General features: G+C 38.1%; 1 protein-coding gene across 6 annotated transcripts in view; it reads right to left on the bottom strand.

Annotated features, from left to right (window-relative positions):
• FAM189A1 (family with sequence similarity 189 member A1) overlaps positions 1-17,945 on the bottom strand; it is an 87,867-nt gene that overhangs the window by 7,046 nt on the left and 62,876 nt on the right. For 2 of the 6 annotated variants that reach the window (XM_042039358.1, XM_042039359.1), the window contains exons 5-9: positions 14,419-14,526; positions 7,901-7,963; positions 5,132-5,292; positions 4,586-4,721; positions 210-285 (exon numbers count right to left, since the gene is read on the bottom strand). In XM_042039358.1, the coding sequence (XP_041895292.1) occupies positions 210-285; positions 4,586-4,721; positions 5,132-5,292; positions 7,901-7,963; positions 14,419-14,526 (544 nt within the window). The remainder of the gene's footprint in view (positions 1-209; positions 286-4,585; positions 4,722-5,131; positions 5,293-7,900; positions 7,964-14,418; positions 14,527-17,945) is intronic. The other 4 variants (XM_042039360.1, XM_042039357.1, XM_042039355.1 and 1 more) reach the window with 3 other exon arrangements.

Below are 17,945 nucleotides of genomic sequence, written 5' to 3'. Positions count from 1 at the left end.
CCTCAAAGGGCTTAACTAGAGCTTGCTTTGTCTAGCAAAACTCTCCTCTGCATTTCCACCCACAGGATCTGACTGCAAAAAGGTTCTTCTTGCCATGAATACCCTGAATGCAAATGCTCCTTTCTCCATTAGGAAGGGCAGAAGGGAAGGGAAAGTCCACTCAAAACTCCTACTCCATCTTCAAGGAGACAAATGCAAAGCCGCATCACCTTGTGTGCTGAAATCTGGGGTCGCGTTCCTCTCCCCTAGACTTGATTCCGACACTTGCTGAGCAGCACCAGTGACCTAAATGAACATTTGGAATGAAAGAGCTCATTAACCTGTGACTTACCAAAACAAAGTGTAGTGCTCAGGATCTGAAGGACACACCTGACAGTGCTGAGTCACTTTCATTTGAGCTGCTATTCAGATTGAAAGCTATTTAAAGTATTTTTATGACATCTTTGGGTCAGGAGCAAATGCAGGGCAAAGGAGCATAATGAAATTTTTCATTTTTCCAGAATCTACAAGGTACATTCATCTTGAATTCACAGGCACTTGGGGCTGCAGGCTCAAGTTACTAAACTTCATAGCTACAATGGTTAAAACCAATGGTTTTAGTCCAAGCAATCTCTGTTTCCACAGTCTGTGTTTCTCATATTATGCTTTCCTTTGTTCACCACATTGCATCACCCTAAAATAGGAGAGAGAAAACCAGAAACCACAAAAACAAGCACAAGAGCAATATTTTCCTTTGGTTATTTGTGACGATGTTAATTCCTAATGTGTTTTGAAGCACTGTAACAACATTGCCAACCAAGGTGTTGATGCAGAGTGCTCTCCAGCCTGTTGAGATTGCTGAGTAAAATAACCCTTTTTTCTGAAGGGATGGATTCACTTTTGAGAATCATGTGAACAAAATACAGAATCATTCCTGCTTGAAAGACTGGATCCATAGACACCTGAAATTTAGGAAATTTTCTTTCTACTGATTTGAATAGACTTTGGATTGGACCTTGTTGCCAGTATCAATAGATTTTTAGCAGTTCTTTGAGAACGTGGTTATTAAAAAATGATTCCAATAAATAGCTGGTAATAATAAATGAGAAAAAATATTAAAAAGGTTGAAAGGAATGAGAATGATACCATCTTGAGCAGAAAGCATCATATCAGCTTCTGTCTGTAGGGCCATAATTAACTAGTAGAGCTTATTATGGTTGGTGACAGTCTAGAAATCAGCATCAGGCACCTCTGTGCAAACCTTTTTGTCAAGCGCTTAATCTGCGTCTGGCCTTCTAAAAAATTTGATGTGACACAATTAGTCTGAAGCTATCAGGCAAAGAGCTTCCATTTCACATGCCACTGTAGATTAAAGCACACATGTATGTGCATAACTTACTGTGCTCACTGTTTTATCTTTTTTTATCGATCTATCCATACCCTACTATGATCAAGTGACCAGGAAACTTCTGATGCACATTTAGTTTTTAAAAATTATTTTAAGGGTTAGCAAATACAACTCCAAAGAAAGAACAGTACCAGAAGTACCTTAACTCAGCAAGAGATGGTTAGGAGTGGGAAGCAAAAGTGTAATCACTCATATTTTTAAACAATTCCCTTGGAAATTTGTTAATGGATCTTTATTGTAGCAGAGTATCACAGCTGTGGTAAAAAGTAAAATGTGGTGTCACTCTAAGTCACAGATTGTTCCTGGGATCTAACTGTGGAAGTTCTGGGAACAAACTAGAAAAGTAAGACACGTTCATAAATGCTCTTTGTTGTTGTAGAAACTTCTGACTGACTACATTTTGGAAGACGCAGTATAATGTTTTAACAGTGTTTGTTTCTTTTTAAAAATCTAGGGATTCTAGGGGCATTCTTAAAATCTTAATCTAGGTGCTTTCATAATCACTGACTTAATTTCTTAATCACTGACTGGAAAATATCTGCTGAACATTTGTGCTGAAACATTTATTGACACTCTACATTGTCTCTGAATAATTGCTGAATGTATTTTATATGCATTTGGAATTGATTAACCTTCTCGCCTCGGGGAAGGAGAACCAGGGTTTTAATTGTGGGAGGTAACACTGACAATTCTGAAGCCAGGTCAGAGTTTTGGTTCACACAGGAACAGCACATGGTTTCATGCAGGTTCCTGCACAGCCAAAGGTAACACCACCTTATTGAATTCCACATCCTCAGACAGTCACTAAGCCATCAATAGGAAAAAGAAAGAAAACCTGTACTTTTAACAAGCCTGCACAGCCTACAGGTTAGAAAACCTTATAAAAAACAGTCATTGATTTAGTTCACCCAGAACCCTGATCTGTTTGTTCTTGTCTATATACCAGTCAATACTCTGCATGGAAAACAGTGTGAAAACCACTTTTTTTATAGTCGTGAGATGGGAATTCCTAATCAGTACAGATGACAACAGCAATTTTTACATGGATGCAACTACTTAAATTAGCACTGACATTTGTTGCCCATAAAATGCATGAAATATCGAGTCTAATTTGGTACAATTTAATAAAATTCTAAGGACCTCAATCCATTTAAAAACAAGTAAAACCTATTGCTTGATGCACAGTAAAAGGTTTTACAATTATGACATTATTACATAATGGTTCCCAGAAGCACTTTTGTAGCTAAATCCCTACCATGATTTCCACTGCCAAGCCTGCCTTTGAGGGATTTATAAATCTCATTATTTCAGTTCATACTGTACTGTGCTCTATGGGAGCATTTGCAGCACGTAAGAACTCAGGTCTCCATTTTGTTCTTGTAGGCCCAAAACTGTCTTAAGACTTTGGCTCCATTCTCCATTTATGGCTCAACTGGGACAGTAATTGCAAAAAATACATGAAGGCTTTTGTTGTCAAGAAAAGTCTGTGGCTACAGTGTCACTGTAGGCTTTGGTTATCCCTGCCAGTGAGCTTCAGGGCTGAGATACAGAGCCTATTACAAGCTCTCTGAACCAAGCAACTACCAGGTTCATATAAACTCACTCCTGGTAAGAAACTATATAATTATCACCATTAGAAATTAAAATTTTCACTTGTGGCTAGAACAAACACCTCTGGAACTCAGGTGGCCGGAGGTGAACAAGCAAAGTGCTGAAACTGACCCCAGATGCCAAAAATTAACAGTGAATACATCTACTTATTAAAGCTGAGATCTTCTTGCAAGAGCATGACTTTGCAGTTTTAAATCTCATCTTGTTAAATTGTATTTTTGTTACATGCTGGTGCTATTGTGCTGCTGCATGTTGATGCTCACACCAAGAACAGTCCCAATTACAACAGTGCTCAAAATGATTTTGTGCTTTACTAAAAACAGACACTTTACTAATCCTTACTTAGTACCACATATGAACTCTTATCACAGATAGGAGCCTTCTCTTTCCCCCCAAACCATGCACGATTCATATCACGTTTGCCCATGTTTTTTATCACTGAAAAATATCAACTTCTCCAAGGCTTGCAGGTTCATCTGAGTTACTGCAAAGGAAAAAGGATGGAACTTGGATAAAAAATATTCTAGGAGATGGCCTCAAAACCTCCAATTTTGCTGTTCAGCAAAGAACTTCACTCACAAGCAGTTTATACTGATTCATTTTATTATAGCCAAATAAATCAAAAGTAATGCAATGTTTGGCCTGTCTGTTGTGTCAGGTGAAGGGTATATTACAAGGCAAAGATTAGAAAAGTGTCAGAAGCTGCTTTGTCAGTCACAGAAACTGCAAAGTTAGGCATAACTTGGACAGATTTAATTGCATTTTTGTTGGAGGTTCTGCATTTCAACATTCTTTTTTCTCAGACACTTGTCTCATTAATTATCTTAATAATCTTCTTGTGTATAATAGCAAAAATTTGTATCATTTCTTTAGGTTTATGGTTTCAATTCTGGCTTCCCTCAGTGCAAAAAAAGTCACTAGGAAACATTTCAATGTTGTATTTTGGGGAAAGGCAAGTAGTCCCCTCTGTAATGTGGGTGCAACTTGGCAACCTGAACACAAGCATTTCCACAGTGTGCTATTAACAACTGATAAACAATACCTAGAATGTTTGACTCCTGGAGTTTTTACTGAAGCCTGCAAGAAATTAGAGCTTCTAAAAGCAATTTTAAGTATTGTGACAGCTGATTCAATTACCACAAATGCTTTCAAGCAAATGCTCAAATCAGCTCTGGGGGTACATGCAGACACATTGTAATTCCACTTTTAACTCAGTTGATACTGTACAGTACAGAATAAGGCAAAAAGTGTAATGTAAATATTTGTCTCAAGTACACTGGATCCTTTCTGTAAGTTCAGGATACAGGTGTTCTGCACTCTCAGGAGTAACAGTTTCTTGCCACATAACAGCAGAAGCTGGTAACTGAAAACTGTAACAATCAGAAGGTTAAGCAATAGAGAACTACTCACTGCTGTTTCATAGGAAGTAAAATTTGTTGGTTAAACCCTTATAAAGAAAATGATCTGGAAAATGTCATTAAAAAATGTAAGTATTTTCTAATGGTTGTCCCTCAAAATTTATCTAGAATTGTTTTGCACCATGAAAATTTGAATACCACATAAATAATTTCCTTTGGCCTCCCTTACCTGACTGGCAGGCATCTCTCCAATCACTGCCTCATAAGGAGGGGGCAGCTCACTTGGATACAGCATTCCTGGGCTATTAATGGTTACTTCATATAAAGCACCAAATGGGGAATGAGGGAAGTCCAAATGGAGACCTCTATATAAAAACATAAACAAGAAAACAATTGAGAAATAGCATTGAATTTATTACCTACACCACAGTGATGTAAAGACTTCTCTGAAGTCAAAGCCAATACACTACAAAGAATTACATTCAAGAAATGAACAGACATCCAAAATGAAGCCCCCGTTCACAGGGTAGCTTTAACAACTGTTTTTTATTTAGGATGCCAGCCATCTTTACCAGCCTGTTTTGCCATCATTAATGTCCTTCACTACTCCAAATTAATACATATAATTAGCCTAACAAAAACCCGGATGTAATCTCTCTGGAAGAAAGCCTAATGTAAGTGAAGGACATTATTTGGCTTTGTAGTGTTTGAAAGAGCTTCTTAGTGCACAGCTCAGAACCAAGTGCTGACTGCAACAACAGGGAAGGAGAATCACCTCTGTGCCTCCCCCCCAGGTGTGCAGGTGTATTCCGGTGGGTAGTAGGGTGGGGGGGGGATTGGTGGGATGAACTCATCAAAATCCAAGGTTTGGTGCAGGACAGTTCCATGCGGAGTCATGCAGTCAGGATTGGCAGAATGTGGCCTCTGTGGCAGAAACTGAAAATGAACAGGTAAAGTTCCTTCAGATAGTAGAAACATGATCAGCAATATTAACAATTTTAGTAAAAGGTCAATATTAGCAACCCTGACCAATATCAAATTCACTAATATCCAAACTGAAATGAAAAGGCATGTCTGGGAGCATAAGAATACGTGTGATCAGTGAGGAGGGTGAGTCAGATTGCCAAAACACAACAAAAGGTTTTCCTAAAGACAGAGAGGCCATGAGCCTCCAAGTCAGTCACTCTTAGGATGAAGGACACAGACATTTAGAATTTAACGGCTTTTCAAGAAATATTTCTACATTGTATATGATTTTATCATAGCCCCACATAATCAGCTGTATTTTAATAACTGATGAACAATAGATATAACTACTAAAATAACTATTTGCATGTTTTTGTTTCCAATCTGAACTGCCTCGCGCTTACACAGAAGAAAAACCCCAATGCCAATCCCCAAAACAACCCCAAATAAAACTAACTAGAAATAGGTTACCACATAGTCATTATGTTTTGAATAAAACAACTGGAAATATCCCACCCATTTTTCACTTCCAATGAAGGGGCCATTTATAACTATTCTTTATTATTCTTGTAAAACAAAATATTCTTAATAATTGTTTGTGGCTTGGTGATACAGGCACTTAAATGTGGTATAAAGGTTATAAGTACTGGTATGAAAGTAAGAAAAACATTTATTCCATCTCAAAACGCAAAAGACAATAACTACACTGCACAATAAAAAGTAATAACACTGAGAACTACGTCAACATTTGTGACAGGAACCTCATCAGCTTCCAGCAGAGCAAGGATTTAAAGAAGCCATTCCAATACCCATTGCTATCAGAAACACTAAAAAGTGTTCTGGGAAAGGCCTAAACTAATTCAAGACCAAATATGGACCATTGCTGCAGATCCCACAACCCACACCTGGCTCATTTGGGTCCCCATGGATGAAAGGAGACCAAAAGACAATCCAAAATCACAGAACTTTTTTTTCTCCAGGGAAGCTTCTGCTATCGTATTACTTTTCTTGGATCAGCGGATGACTTGATCTTTAGCTCCTGCCTTTTAAAACAAGCCAGCTAAGAAACTTTGCTGAAGGCACATTTCTTTTTTTATACTGGAACAAGACAACATATATATTTGCACTGTAGGCTCATTACATTACTGTTTGTTTAAATCCACGATAAAGATTTGGGAAGCAATAAAATAAAAGGGAAGATGTTTATGCTTAGGAGATACAGCAAATAGAAAGTAAATTACCTTCATTTTTAATATCACAGTTCTATATTTACCACTTTTTCAAGTTTAATTTTATGTACTTCTGCTGAATTTACATTACCACAGAAATGATACTGGTCTTTGGTATTATAAAGTTTGAGTTACATCTTAGTTCTATTAAACTCCCTCTATGTATGTTGTTTCAAAGGTGAGAGCTGTAATAATATAGCACAGCAGAGGGTCAGGAGGACCAATATCAACTGTTTGTGAAAATAAAGTATTCGCTGCTCACTGACCAGCTCTCCAGAGATATTTCCACATGTAACTACTAATAAAGAACCTCCCCTGCAGAATGTGTTATTTCGTTACATCCTACAGCCAACCAAGAACTTTCAGCCGTTGTGTTCTACTCATGGCACATTTTAGAAACAAAGCATGGCATCAGTTTGATTTACTCTTCCTTATGTGAAGTGTCTGATGCTCTTTCATCTTCCACGTGAGGTGGGATGCTGTTATACCAAGTACTGTCAAGACATTTCTCTATTTGGCTTAGAGAAAAAAAATACTTTCTTTACTTTGGTGTAAACTCATCTGATCTTTCGACAGCCATTTCCCAAAGTGCAACATTACATTAATATTCACCATTAAACTCCTAACTTTTGCCCTAAGCGATGCAATCGCCAGCAATCATCTGTCTGCTACCATCAGAAATACATGAAAGAATCTTTCAGGGAAAAAAGGAAGCAAGAAAAACTTCAACATAATTACCTAAAACCTGTAAACATTTATCATAATGAACACAAATATCTGAATGCTCTGGGTCATATTTTGTACACTGACTCCACCAAACTCAGGACTGCACTCATTTCCCTAAAAGAGTTGATAATTTGGGTCATTTTTACAGTCTGGAAACAGAACAATTTTAGTTTAGAGCTTCCTTGACCTTCTCCCAGACTTCCATATACTGCCATGGACCCTGAGCTTTGGTTTGCACCAGAGAACTTGTAGCTCCATTGCCTCAGTCCTGGACTTCCCCAGAGCTGGATCCATTCAGCCACATATTGGGAGTGATACTCTTACCACTGTCAGAACAGGGCAATTAAACACACGGCATTTTTACAGCAGGTGAACCATCAGCACACACTTTGTGGGACATGACAGAAAGGAGAGGTTTTACACAGGGCAGAAAGGGCTGTGGTTCCAGAAGGAGAAGACCTAATGTTTGGATGCAGTTCAGTTGAACAGCAGAATTATCTGCATCCCTTTCAAGATCCGGGAATATAAACCATGGCAACGAACTGTGACCAACACTTGACAACGAGCAGCAGAATGGACATGAAAATGCACATGTTTGGGGGTGTTTATAAACAACAGTTTACCTGTGTGATATCATCCTGCTGGAAGGCACAGAAATTAAAGTGAAAAACGCTGTAAGAGGGAAACTAGCAGGAAATGAAACAATAGCAAATATAAGGGATTACCACAAAGAACAGACATCCTTGAAAAAACAATTGAAAGCTACTAAGTGGGAATTAAGTCATATTTTATTCCACACTACTCTGCTAGCCTGCAAAACCTTATTCTTTCTACAGGAAAATGTATTTTAAAAATCTTCAAGAGTTAGTCTCAAATAGTGAAGTCTAGCAGGGTTTCAGCAAAGGCTTAATAAAAATTTCATAGGTTAATAAAAGACAGTAATAAAATGCAAACAGCTGAGAAAACTGAAGAAACACTGACAAATACTTTCACGCAGACACATTTTTGGTATTAGAAGACAGCTGTTATCAAATAATCAGTCTCAATATGCTGATAGCAAGTAGGACAGGCAACAACAAGAACTGCCAAGCAGAAAATGGAGGTGACCTGTTTAGTCACCAGGATAAACAAGATCAAGTTGCACTCAGTATCATGTCAAAAACTACAGCTCACACAGTGGGTCTCCCAGCCAGCCATGGGATTAAACTATTGGCCACTGCAGAAACAACAGACAGAAAATGGTTGCAGACAAAGATAAACAGCACATAGCATCACTGGTAAATGCTAAATATCCAAACTGCATTAAAAGCTTAGCAAAAGTTTGTAGCTATCAATAGATACTTCAAACATATTTACTAGAAATAAAGAGAAAGCCCATGGCTCTGGAAATCCAAGAGACTCAACCATTTCTGTTGTGCTCCTGGAGCTACTGGATGCTGGGAGCTTTCAGAAATCTGACAGGCAGTGAAATACAGATCTAGAATTCATGCTCCGCTTTTAGGAAGCAGCTGACCTTATTCTTGAAGCTTGGCATTCAAACTATTACACTGACACAGGTGTTATCTCATCCGTAGCCTTACTTTTAGTGTGTGAAACGTGTCTAATACTGAATGGGCATTACACAGATTGGAGCTTGTGCTAAAGGGACGTGCAACACAGAGCACGCACTGCACACAGAATGTGGTGTGTTTTCATTGGCAATGTCTGACTTGGATTGAACAGCCCAATTTAAACAGCCGTCATAGTGAGGACTTAATTTTTGCCTGCAGTTATGAGGGAAGAATAAAACACTGTGGTTTTGTACCCACTCCTTGGACCTGCATTTAATACAGAAGTTTGCCATGGCACCAGCAGCAAGTTGTTAGGAAGCAGAGAATTAGAAGCACAAATGCTAGAAGTACTCTACTTCCAGAAGAGGTAAAAGTTTTTTCAAAATACAGTTATGCTCAAGGGTCCATTGCCATAGTACTGAGAATTCCACACGATGGGGCTGAACACCAGCAACTTCCTCTGCCACCTAACAGCCTGCAGCCAGACATGTCAGCCATCCCTGCCCAGTGAAGAAGAATAAGACAGCTCTTCTCTGTGTTTAACTTTTCCAGGTGAAATGAGCACCATTACATAGATATGTGTAAAACTGTAAAACTCCTTCTCTTTTTGTCAGAACAAACTTCCAGCTCTTCACTGAAAGGTCATCTAAAGGTTGGTCACTGAAGTAATTGGAAGGTATTATTCATGTTCTGAATATTTTGAGTACACTGAGGTAAAAGCTGATGGAGGAGACCCAGTTAAGGAACTGATGAAACACCAGGCAAGACCTGTCAATATATTTCTCTACTGAAACAGTTCCTCATCTGATGCCATGTGGTCCATCCTTCTGCCCAAGGTATATGAGACTAAAAACTTTGCACCAGTGTTCCCAGCTATGGGACCTCCCCTCTAAACATCAGCAAAGACATCCTCTGGTCTGTATATCCTGCTGCTGCTCAGCACTACTGACCCCACAGTAAATGCCACAGCTGGGAGCCACTTCTCAGCAATTACAGCTTATCTAAACCAGAAGTGCCATATATCAGTATGTGACAGGTGCTCAAAGGGAAACTTATCTGGAGGTTTTCCCATATCTGCATGTAATTACCTCTGCCTTCCACATCACATTTACTGAATGTACTGTACAACTTCAAATCAGTCCTTTGGAGACTACAGGGTTCATTATTCTCATTTCAGTCATTTATAAAAATCTGCTAATTTTTGAGAATGGGAAATAAAAATTTCTAATTGCATATAATTAAATACTGGCATGTTATCTTGAGCAAAAGCTCTGTGCAATACACTCGAGTCTGTAATTCTGTCTTCAATTAACTGTCCTCCTGGACAGGTTGCTGTTTTCCTTTTCTGAAACATGGAATCAGTATCTGCTGAAGGGAAATGTAGACTCTAATTGTCTGCAAGAACAGAAGGACCACGGTTGACTCCTCTAATTTGTCCCTGATCTTAAAGGGAAATGATGAGACAGAAGGTATTTTGATAAGGAAAACGCATTCAGATTTTTCTGCTCAGTTGTTTCCATTTGCTGTTCCCTCAACCATTATAAGCCATTAGCTCTGCAGCCTCATGGGCATCGCTCTGCGACATCTTTTTTGAAGTGATGACCATATCTTAGTCTTAAATATTAAATATTCTTATTCTACCAATAAAATGTTTAATGAAAATGTTACATTCATTAAAAATGCCAAAAGATTTCCTGACCAAAGGTTTGCATTTATGGTGGGTGTGAGGGGAGTATTTATGCAACCATATTTACATTTAGGATCTTTCTATGAATGTACATCATTCCCAATGCTATTTCTAAAGGGACTGTCATCTGGGTTTTACAGTACCTGTAAGTGAACTTTGTGCCCAAAAAAGTAATATTTAGGTTTTGATGCAATTAGATTAAATAATAAATGATATGTAATAACTTAAGATCAATTTTCAGTTAAGCTTCACTCTGCAGGATTTTTTAAATTACTATTTCACCAGAATATGGGGGTTAAACAATGCCAGCAAGATATTATCCTCATACAGAGATGTTTTCTGTGAGGTGTTTGAGTAGAAATATTAACTACAGCCTATTAAGATAATGACATGCTGAATTATCATTGGGACTGATGAAAACAGTAATTAAATATTACAGCTTGCATGTGTCACCATTACCTTATTTTCTTTACAAAATAACAGATGGTTTTAGGTATCACATAACATGAACAGCAACTAACAGTGATGGTGATAAAATCAGAACACACTCGATATCAGTGCCAGCACTTCTAGGATAAGAACTGTATAAACATATCTGGAGTGGAAGGAGGAGTGGAATAGGTGTACTTCATGCTTTAGCTTGATCACAGTGGCTGTCATTTCTTGTATTTCTTAGTTTATTTCAGGTAGCTACCTTTTGAAGAAAACAGGGTGCATTTTTGCAGTAGCCATTCATCAGACAAGATGTAAACTGAAACTGCCTCAGGCAACAAATGAAGTATCATGGAAGTGACACTTTGGTTATGAAGAGGGGTTTCTTCACATTACAGAGCCTTGCTATGATCTTGATTTGATTCGTATTTATCTCCTAAAGTGGTGTGTACATAGAAAGAACAATTCTGGGAAGTCCTGTAATGGAGTGCAGCCTTAAACTCTCTAGTGAAACACAAAAAATGCCTTTTCAATCTTTAGCTATGATATCACTTCTTCTTGCAGCTTTAGTACAATTGGTAGGGCTTCTTTGCCTGAGCAAATGCCTATACTTAACACAGTGAGAAAGGTTAAAGTGAAATGAAAATTTTGGGGTACTTTCTGAAACAGTCCACTCCAATAAGAAACAATCAGAAAAAATATAAAATAAAATATAAAGCAATAAAAATACTTTGAAGTATTTTGCCAGGTTCTTTTTCCTTAGCACTTGAAATGAAATATTTGTTAGGTAGGACTATTTTTAAACCAAAAAAACCCTCTTCAAATTAATTGGAAAATTTAATCTCTGCTTACTACTGGACAGCTTATTTTTATGTTTTTAGGACATTTTTCCTAAAGATTGGGATGTCAGAAGTCAGCAGTTTCCAGCAAATACATCCGTTTGCCTGTATGAATCAAAACACTCCCTGTATGCAAAAGTCATCAACAAAGCACAAAATCACAGAACCAACGTTGCAGATTTTCTTGAGACTGTTACACCTGCTTTATGTTGCTAAGCAATAAATTGGAATTCTTTGAATTTGCAAAACTTACCATTCTAACAGATTAATTTCTGAGACAAGAACACTAACACAACACAGGAATCACAGAACTGATGCTCTAACAATAACCTAATGATGTCCAGGAAGGGTGCTCCCTATTGCCTCTTCTTGCTACAGGAGAGCCTGCAGAGCTCTTGAATACTGTAGAACAGAGTAAAACAATCAGCAGAATAATTAAAACCTTTTCAGCTTTGAGGAGTGGCATCTCCTGCTGCTGCTGTCCAACTTCCAACATGGGACAACCCAGCTAAGAGAAGATGCACGCATCAGTGAAAAGTAAAAGGAAAAAGCACAAATCCAAACATTAACAAGCAAGAGAAAAGGAAGTTAATCAGATTTATGGGTGTAGTAGAGCAAAGGGGAACTGCAGACCATGGGACAATAGGCTGCAAGTAGTGAAAGAAAAAGAAATCCTCAGGTCAGAGTTCAACTGGTCTAAGTCAGCGTAGCCCCAGGGAAGTTACGCTCACTTAGGCCCGGTAGGAATCTGGCTCAGCAACCTGAAAAAAGAAAGGGAAAAACTGATAAACAAGAAAAGATTGGGATTAAGCAGAAATATATATATATATATTTCCCTTCTTCTGTGGAGAGGGAAGAAAATTCTTTTCGGTGGAGCTGAAAGGGTGGGAGAACGGACAACCAAGCAGGAAGACAGAAAGCTGGAAACACAAAGCATAGGAAGCAAAAAGAAATTAACATAATGGCAGCATTGCCAGGTGGGAAAGAAAGAATCTTAAAGACATCAAGAATGAGTTGGCAGAGAGAAAAATTATGTGCTTTTAAGGAATCTGACTTGCTATTGAGGTTACTGCTTCTTGCATGTGCCCATCAGAAGCACTTCAATATTGTTCTGGGTTCATTGTTATCTATTCCTTTTTATCCATCTGACACTGCTAAATATTATTAAGTGTAGATCAAGATTCCTGGAGTATTTACACTTCTGGATCACTGCTACCATTTTTCCACTAGACAGATTTTTTCAAGATGTGATATTTTCTTCATCTCCCCATCAACACTGCAAGGTGAAAAAGTTCTTTAGTCAATGGGCATTCTTGTAGCAGATATGGAGGGGGAGAGTGTGTGAAAAGAAAGAATACCCAGAATATGATAAAAATCCTTTAACATTTAAAATATAAGTGTCACCAGCTGAAATTATTATTTCTGTTAATTGTTTCACATCCTTACTAAAGTTATTAAATAAGCACTGTTTACAAGCATCTACAAGCCTGCACGATATGCATACACAGAGCCCTATACCAAAAATGCATTTATGTACTATTTGTAGTCATTACCTAAACATATGAGCCTAACTTATTATATCCATTACTATGTGAACCAAACACCAGATCCCAGACGGAAAATATTCTTTAACTGGGTTTGAAACCCAGTGACTGGAACACTTGTCTAGAAAGGACAGTCTTAACTCTGCAATTCATGCACTTAAATCAATATCCATGGCACCCAGTGTACTTCTAGTTATTTATTTATTTTTAAAACAACCACATGCCTGTTGAATAAACAACACTTCTGTGTAGTTTAAATGGTTTACAGCTAACTTGCTGGGCCAGTCTTCCATTCGTGCAAAAAAAGTTGTACAAATGATGAGTATTAGTGTGTTTGCCCTCTCTTACTAAACAGGACATTTCCTAGATTCTTCAGCAATAGAGCAAGGTTACAAGCAGTGTAGCTGGCCTGAAAAATACAAAGGCTTTTTAATTTTTCTTTTTTTTAATCTCAACATTACATTGAAACCTTGTGAATCCCAACACTCATTTGGAATAGGAAAGCTGCCTTTGTGCAACCAAAACAAGACAGCATTCTGTGATGCAGCTGACTATGCAGAAGACTAATAATCCTTTTCCCTCGTTTTGAACACAAATGCTACTCTGAAGCTGAACATGTTTTCCTTTTGAAAACACAGTTATTGGCACTTCTCATACTCCATAGTTCTCATACCAATGCAGTAGTGAAAACTGGGATCTCAAAGCTAAGTAATTGCTCTGGGGAGTGTGGAAACTGGAGATAAATACAAGTGATGACAGTAAATGTAACGGGCATATGTAACTAAACCTCGTTAATAACCTCGTTAACAAAAATAACAACTCCCAATTGCAAAATTCTGATCATAACACCCTAATGTAATACATAAACATTTAAAACACAGCAGCTCCTCACACTGCATACATCTATGTGCTATATATATAGATGTATGCAGATAAAAAAATAGACCCATGTACGCACACATTCTAACATCACACAGAGACACACAAACAGGCTTAAGTTCACAAGCAAAGAGTGCAAATGAATAACCACAGAGAAGGACACTATGTTATGCTGGACAAACCCCTGTGTTGTCACTGAAACGTACTCACCATTTGCAGAAGATCAGAAGAAACCATCTGCATGCAACACATTGCTGTTGCCAAAGCACAGACAATGGTGGAGATGATATTGAGAGCGCACACACTGAACAACAGGTCCTGCGGAGAGACATCATCAGAATATCATCTCTTATCTCAGGGACACAAAGGACAGGAAATGTTTGAGGAATTTGATAACAAACACTGTCAACTGCTATCAATTAATATGGTCTCAAATAACTGGGTAGAACCCATTTAGCTTGTAATCTTTTTCCATGTAGCAATCCACAAAGGCAGCAATTACAGAAACAAACATCTTCCCTTTCCCACTTCTCACAACACATTTGTTATTAGATATTTCCTCAGAAATATTGATGCTCAAATTTTCTAGTTCCCCAAAAAGAAAAATTACTCTTTCACACTGGACTCCAAGCTACAGCTATCAAAAGAAGGATACTACAAAAGACACTTCTGATTAAAAACCGACATGCAGAAATGTTATTGCTTTCAGTAGTTGAAATCTCCAACTTAGGGTTGTGTGTTAAAGAAATTCAATGGAAATTCTAGTATGAATAGAAACTTATTCTGTGTCAGAAACTCTATACGTCTGAAATATTTTTATACATGAGAGAAACACAGTGATTACACACCCAGGCATTTCACCTTCTACTGATGAATTAAGTGCTTATGGTCATACTGTTGGCTTGGGGGTTTTTTTTAAGAAAAAGAATTTTAAAATAGAACACAGAGTATTGTTTTAACAAGTAGAATAAAAGAAAAGAAACATTTGAATTAAAATGGAAACATATTTATAGCAATGGTGTCATTAAGAATAAAGCATCCATCTCTCTTCCAATCACTGAATTTGTATTTACTTTCTTCACAGCCAGTGAAAAGAAAAGAAAAGAATTTAGTGTGCTGGCAACATTTCAAAACTACTACAATCATTGTACAGCAACTGCATGGCTGTTGTGGCAGTTGGGTGGCTGAGTTCTCTGAACAGCCAGTGAAAGCATTTGAGAAAAAGCAGCAGAGAGAACAGATGAAAAACTAAATCAAAATTGCTACAATACCATGAGTAAAAAACACTCACTGTGTAAAGAACATTCCATAAGATCTAAGTTTAAAATTAGAGTATTTTATTCACTGCCAGTGCATGAAGTAACTTCCATGCTATAAATTGCTTTGTTTTTCCCAACAGTACTGAAACAAATGATAGAAGGGTGCAGATTTACTCCTGCCACTGTAACTGCATGCTCCTCAAGTGACCTTCATTTGAAGATGGAAATGCCAGCCATGGGAACCAGGCAGACAATAAATGGGCCAACAAGTTTCAGTCATTTAAAAACTTAGCTGAGCCAGATTTGCTCTAGCTGATCTGGTCAGTAGTTTTCTGTCTTCTTGGCCAGCCCCTCAGCAAAGGGGAACAAAGAATCATCAGCATTAACAGCAAAATACTGGAAGGGCCAATCTCTAACTCACAGAAGGTGATACAGAGGACTCACTCAAATACAAAGTCATAAAGACACACTTAGAGTATTCAGATGGAGGTACACAGGCAAAGTGATCCCTGGAGATTCAATTAGTTAACAGTGGCAAAAAAAAAAGAGAGATTGAGACCCTGGATTTTCTGCTTTCCATATGCAAACCTAGGTAAAGAACACTGAGGCAGAGACAAGAACTAGGGTAGAAACAGGACAATTTCCTAGCGGGAAGGAACTTCATTCATTGTTTACTACAGCCATTTAAATATAAAAGACTTAGCTGATCCAAGTGCATAACTTAATACCATTTATGCTAAATAATAAAATCAAAGTTCTAAATTAGGATGCAAAGTGTCTCCAAGACCCTCATACAACTTCACATGCCTCACGACAGACTTAACTGTGCCTCTAAGTCTCATGACAGATGTTTCTCTGATCTGTTCCTAAAGATCCCACAGCTTCACCCCACTATTCCAGTGTTTATTTTTACCATCAGTGTCCTGGTTATGTCCATCCCAGAGATGAAACTCATGGCTTCTTTTCTTCCTTAGCTCTTGAGAACAGGCTGTTACACAGCAGACTTCTACACCTTTGAACTCTATTATCACTCTTGAAGCTTTTTCCACCTTTACTGTGACATATTAACCCCATTTTCTCCAATCCTCAACTGAAATCAACTTTCTAGGCCTCTGATAATTTTCATTAATTTGATTTGTTTCACCTCACCTTGGTCCACATTTTTCCTTAAATGCAGAATCCTAAACTAGGCACAACTGAAGGCCTTGCAAACACTGACTCTAGAGTGAGGATTACTTCCTGTGCCTTGCAAGCTACACTCATCCTTACCCATCCTGACTTTCCTCGGCACGCAGGGACAGCTGCACTCTGTTATTCAGCATTACTGTTTTGATGTTCCACAGGAACAGCAGCCTCTTCCCACACACTCCTTTCCAGGCTAAGCACACAGCAGTTACTGTTGCTGCTACAGTCTTTTTGAAGGTGAAGGTACAACTAGAAAATTCCAAATGCAGTGATGCAGAGTTTTTATGTATTTCATAAAGATTAATAAGCAGCAGACATCTACAAGCCAGAAAATGTAAAAAGGCAGTGAAGTTAAACAAAGAGATGGAAAATACTATAAGTTTAAAATTTTAACAGAGACGGTAATAACTGAGCAATGATGGTGGAGTCCTCACCATCACTAGGTATTTCTTAAAGCAAAACTGCTTCTTTATTTGTTTTGGCTTTTTTATCCTAAAGTCTGTTTCCACTCAAACAGGAATCAAGCCACAATCCACCCTTCTCTGCTCCCCACACCCCTCACCCTCCCCAAACATTAATCAGCCTCAGGCAATTTACTATTTTCAGGAAATTCACTCCCTGTGCCCTGTAGAAAAAATAATTAGGTAATTCATAACACTCATTTATTCAGCTAGAGATAAAAAGTGAGAAGGAACTAAAGATCTCCATGGCCAAACATGCTGCCAGAAGGACAGGGTAGGTGCTTACAGACTGCAGCTGGAACAAACACAATGACAATTAAGAAGACCTTTAGGAAATGCCTGTGAAAAAGCAGTAACCACAGCAGGGCCAATTGTATCTCCCCACAGCCCCCAGCCACAAACAGCTGCATTTATAGGTGTTTAAAGGAGCAGGAAATCCGTATTAAATACAAAATCGGGCAGCTTTAGTGACAGATTTTTAGCTGACATCTACCAGAATGCAAATCAGAAAACAACACGTGAATCTCTAATGGTGTGAAATACAATCCTCTGCTCCTCAGAAATGGCTCAACCAATTTTCTATTAGATGCTATCTTTGTTTTTTAAGACAAAAATCTGATTCCCCAGCATGTTTATATGATAATTAATGCTCTGATAAGTGTAACGTACTAGGTAGAATTCTTCTTCTACAGGTTACATATACAATTTTCTTGATACACCTTAGCTCACTAACTGCAGAGGACACAAATCCCCTTCAGAGTGGAATCAGCTGCCAGAACTGCCTGGAACCATGCCTAGATCAATCTAGACATACACCCACAGGAGTCAGACA

This window comes from Corvus kubaryi, unplaced genomic scaffold (assembly GCF_017639235.1).
Source record: "Corvus kubaryi isolate FWS band 111438036 unplaced genomic scaffold, C.kubaryi_AGA036_p1.0 37394, whole genome shotgun sequence".
Classification (NCBI taxonomy): Eukaryota; Metazoa; Chordata; class Aves; order Passeriformes; family Corvidae; genus Corvus; species Corvus kubaryi.
Note: the sequence above shows the minus strand (reverse complement) of the source record. Positions and strands in the feature narration are given on the sequence as shown.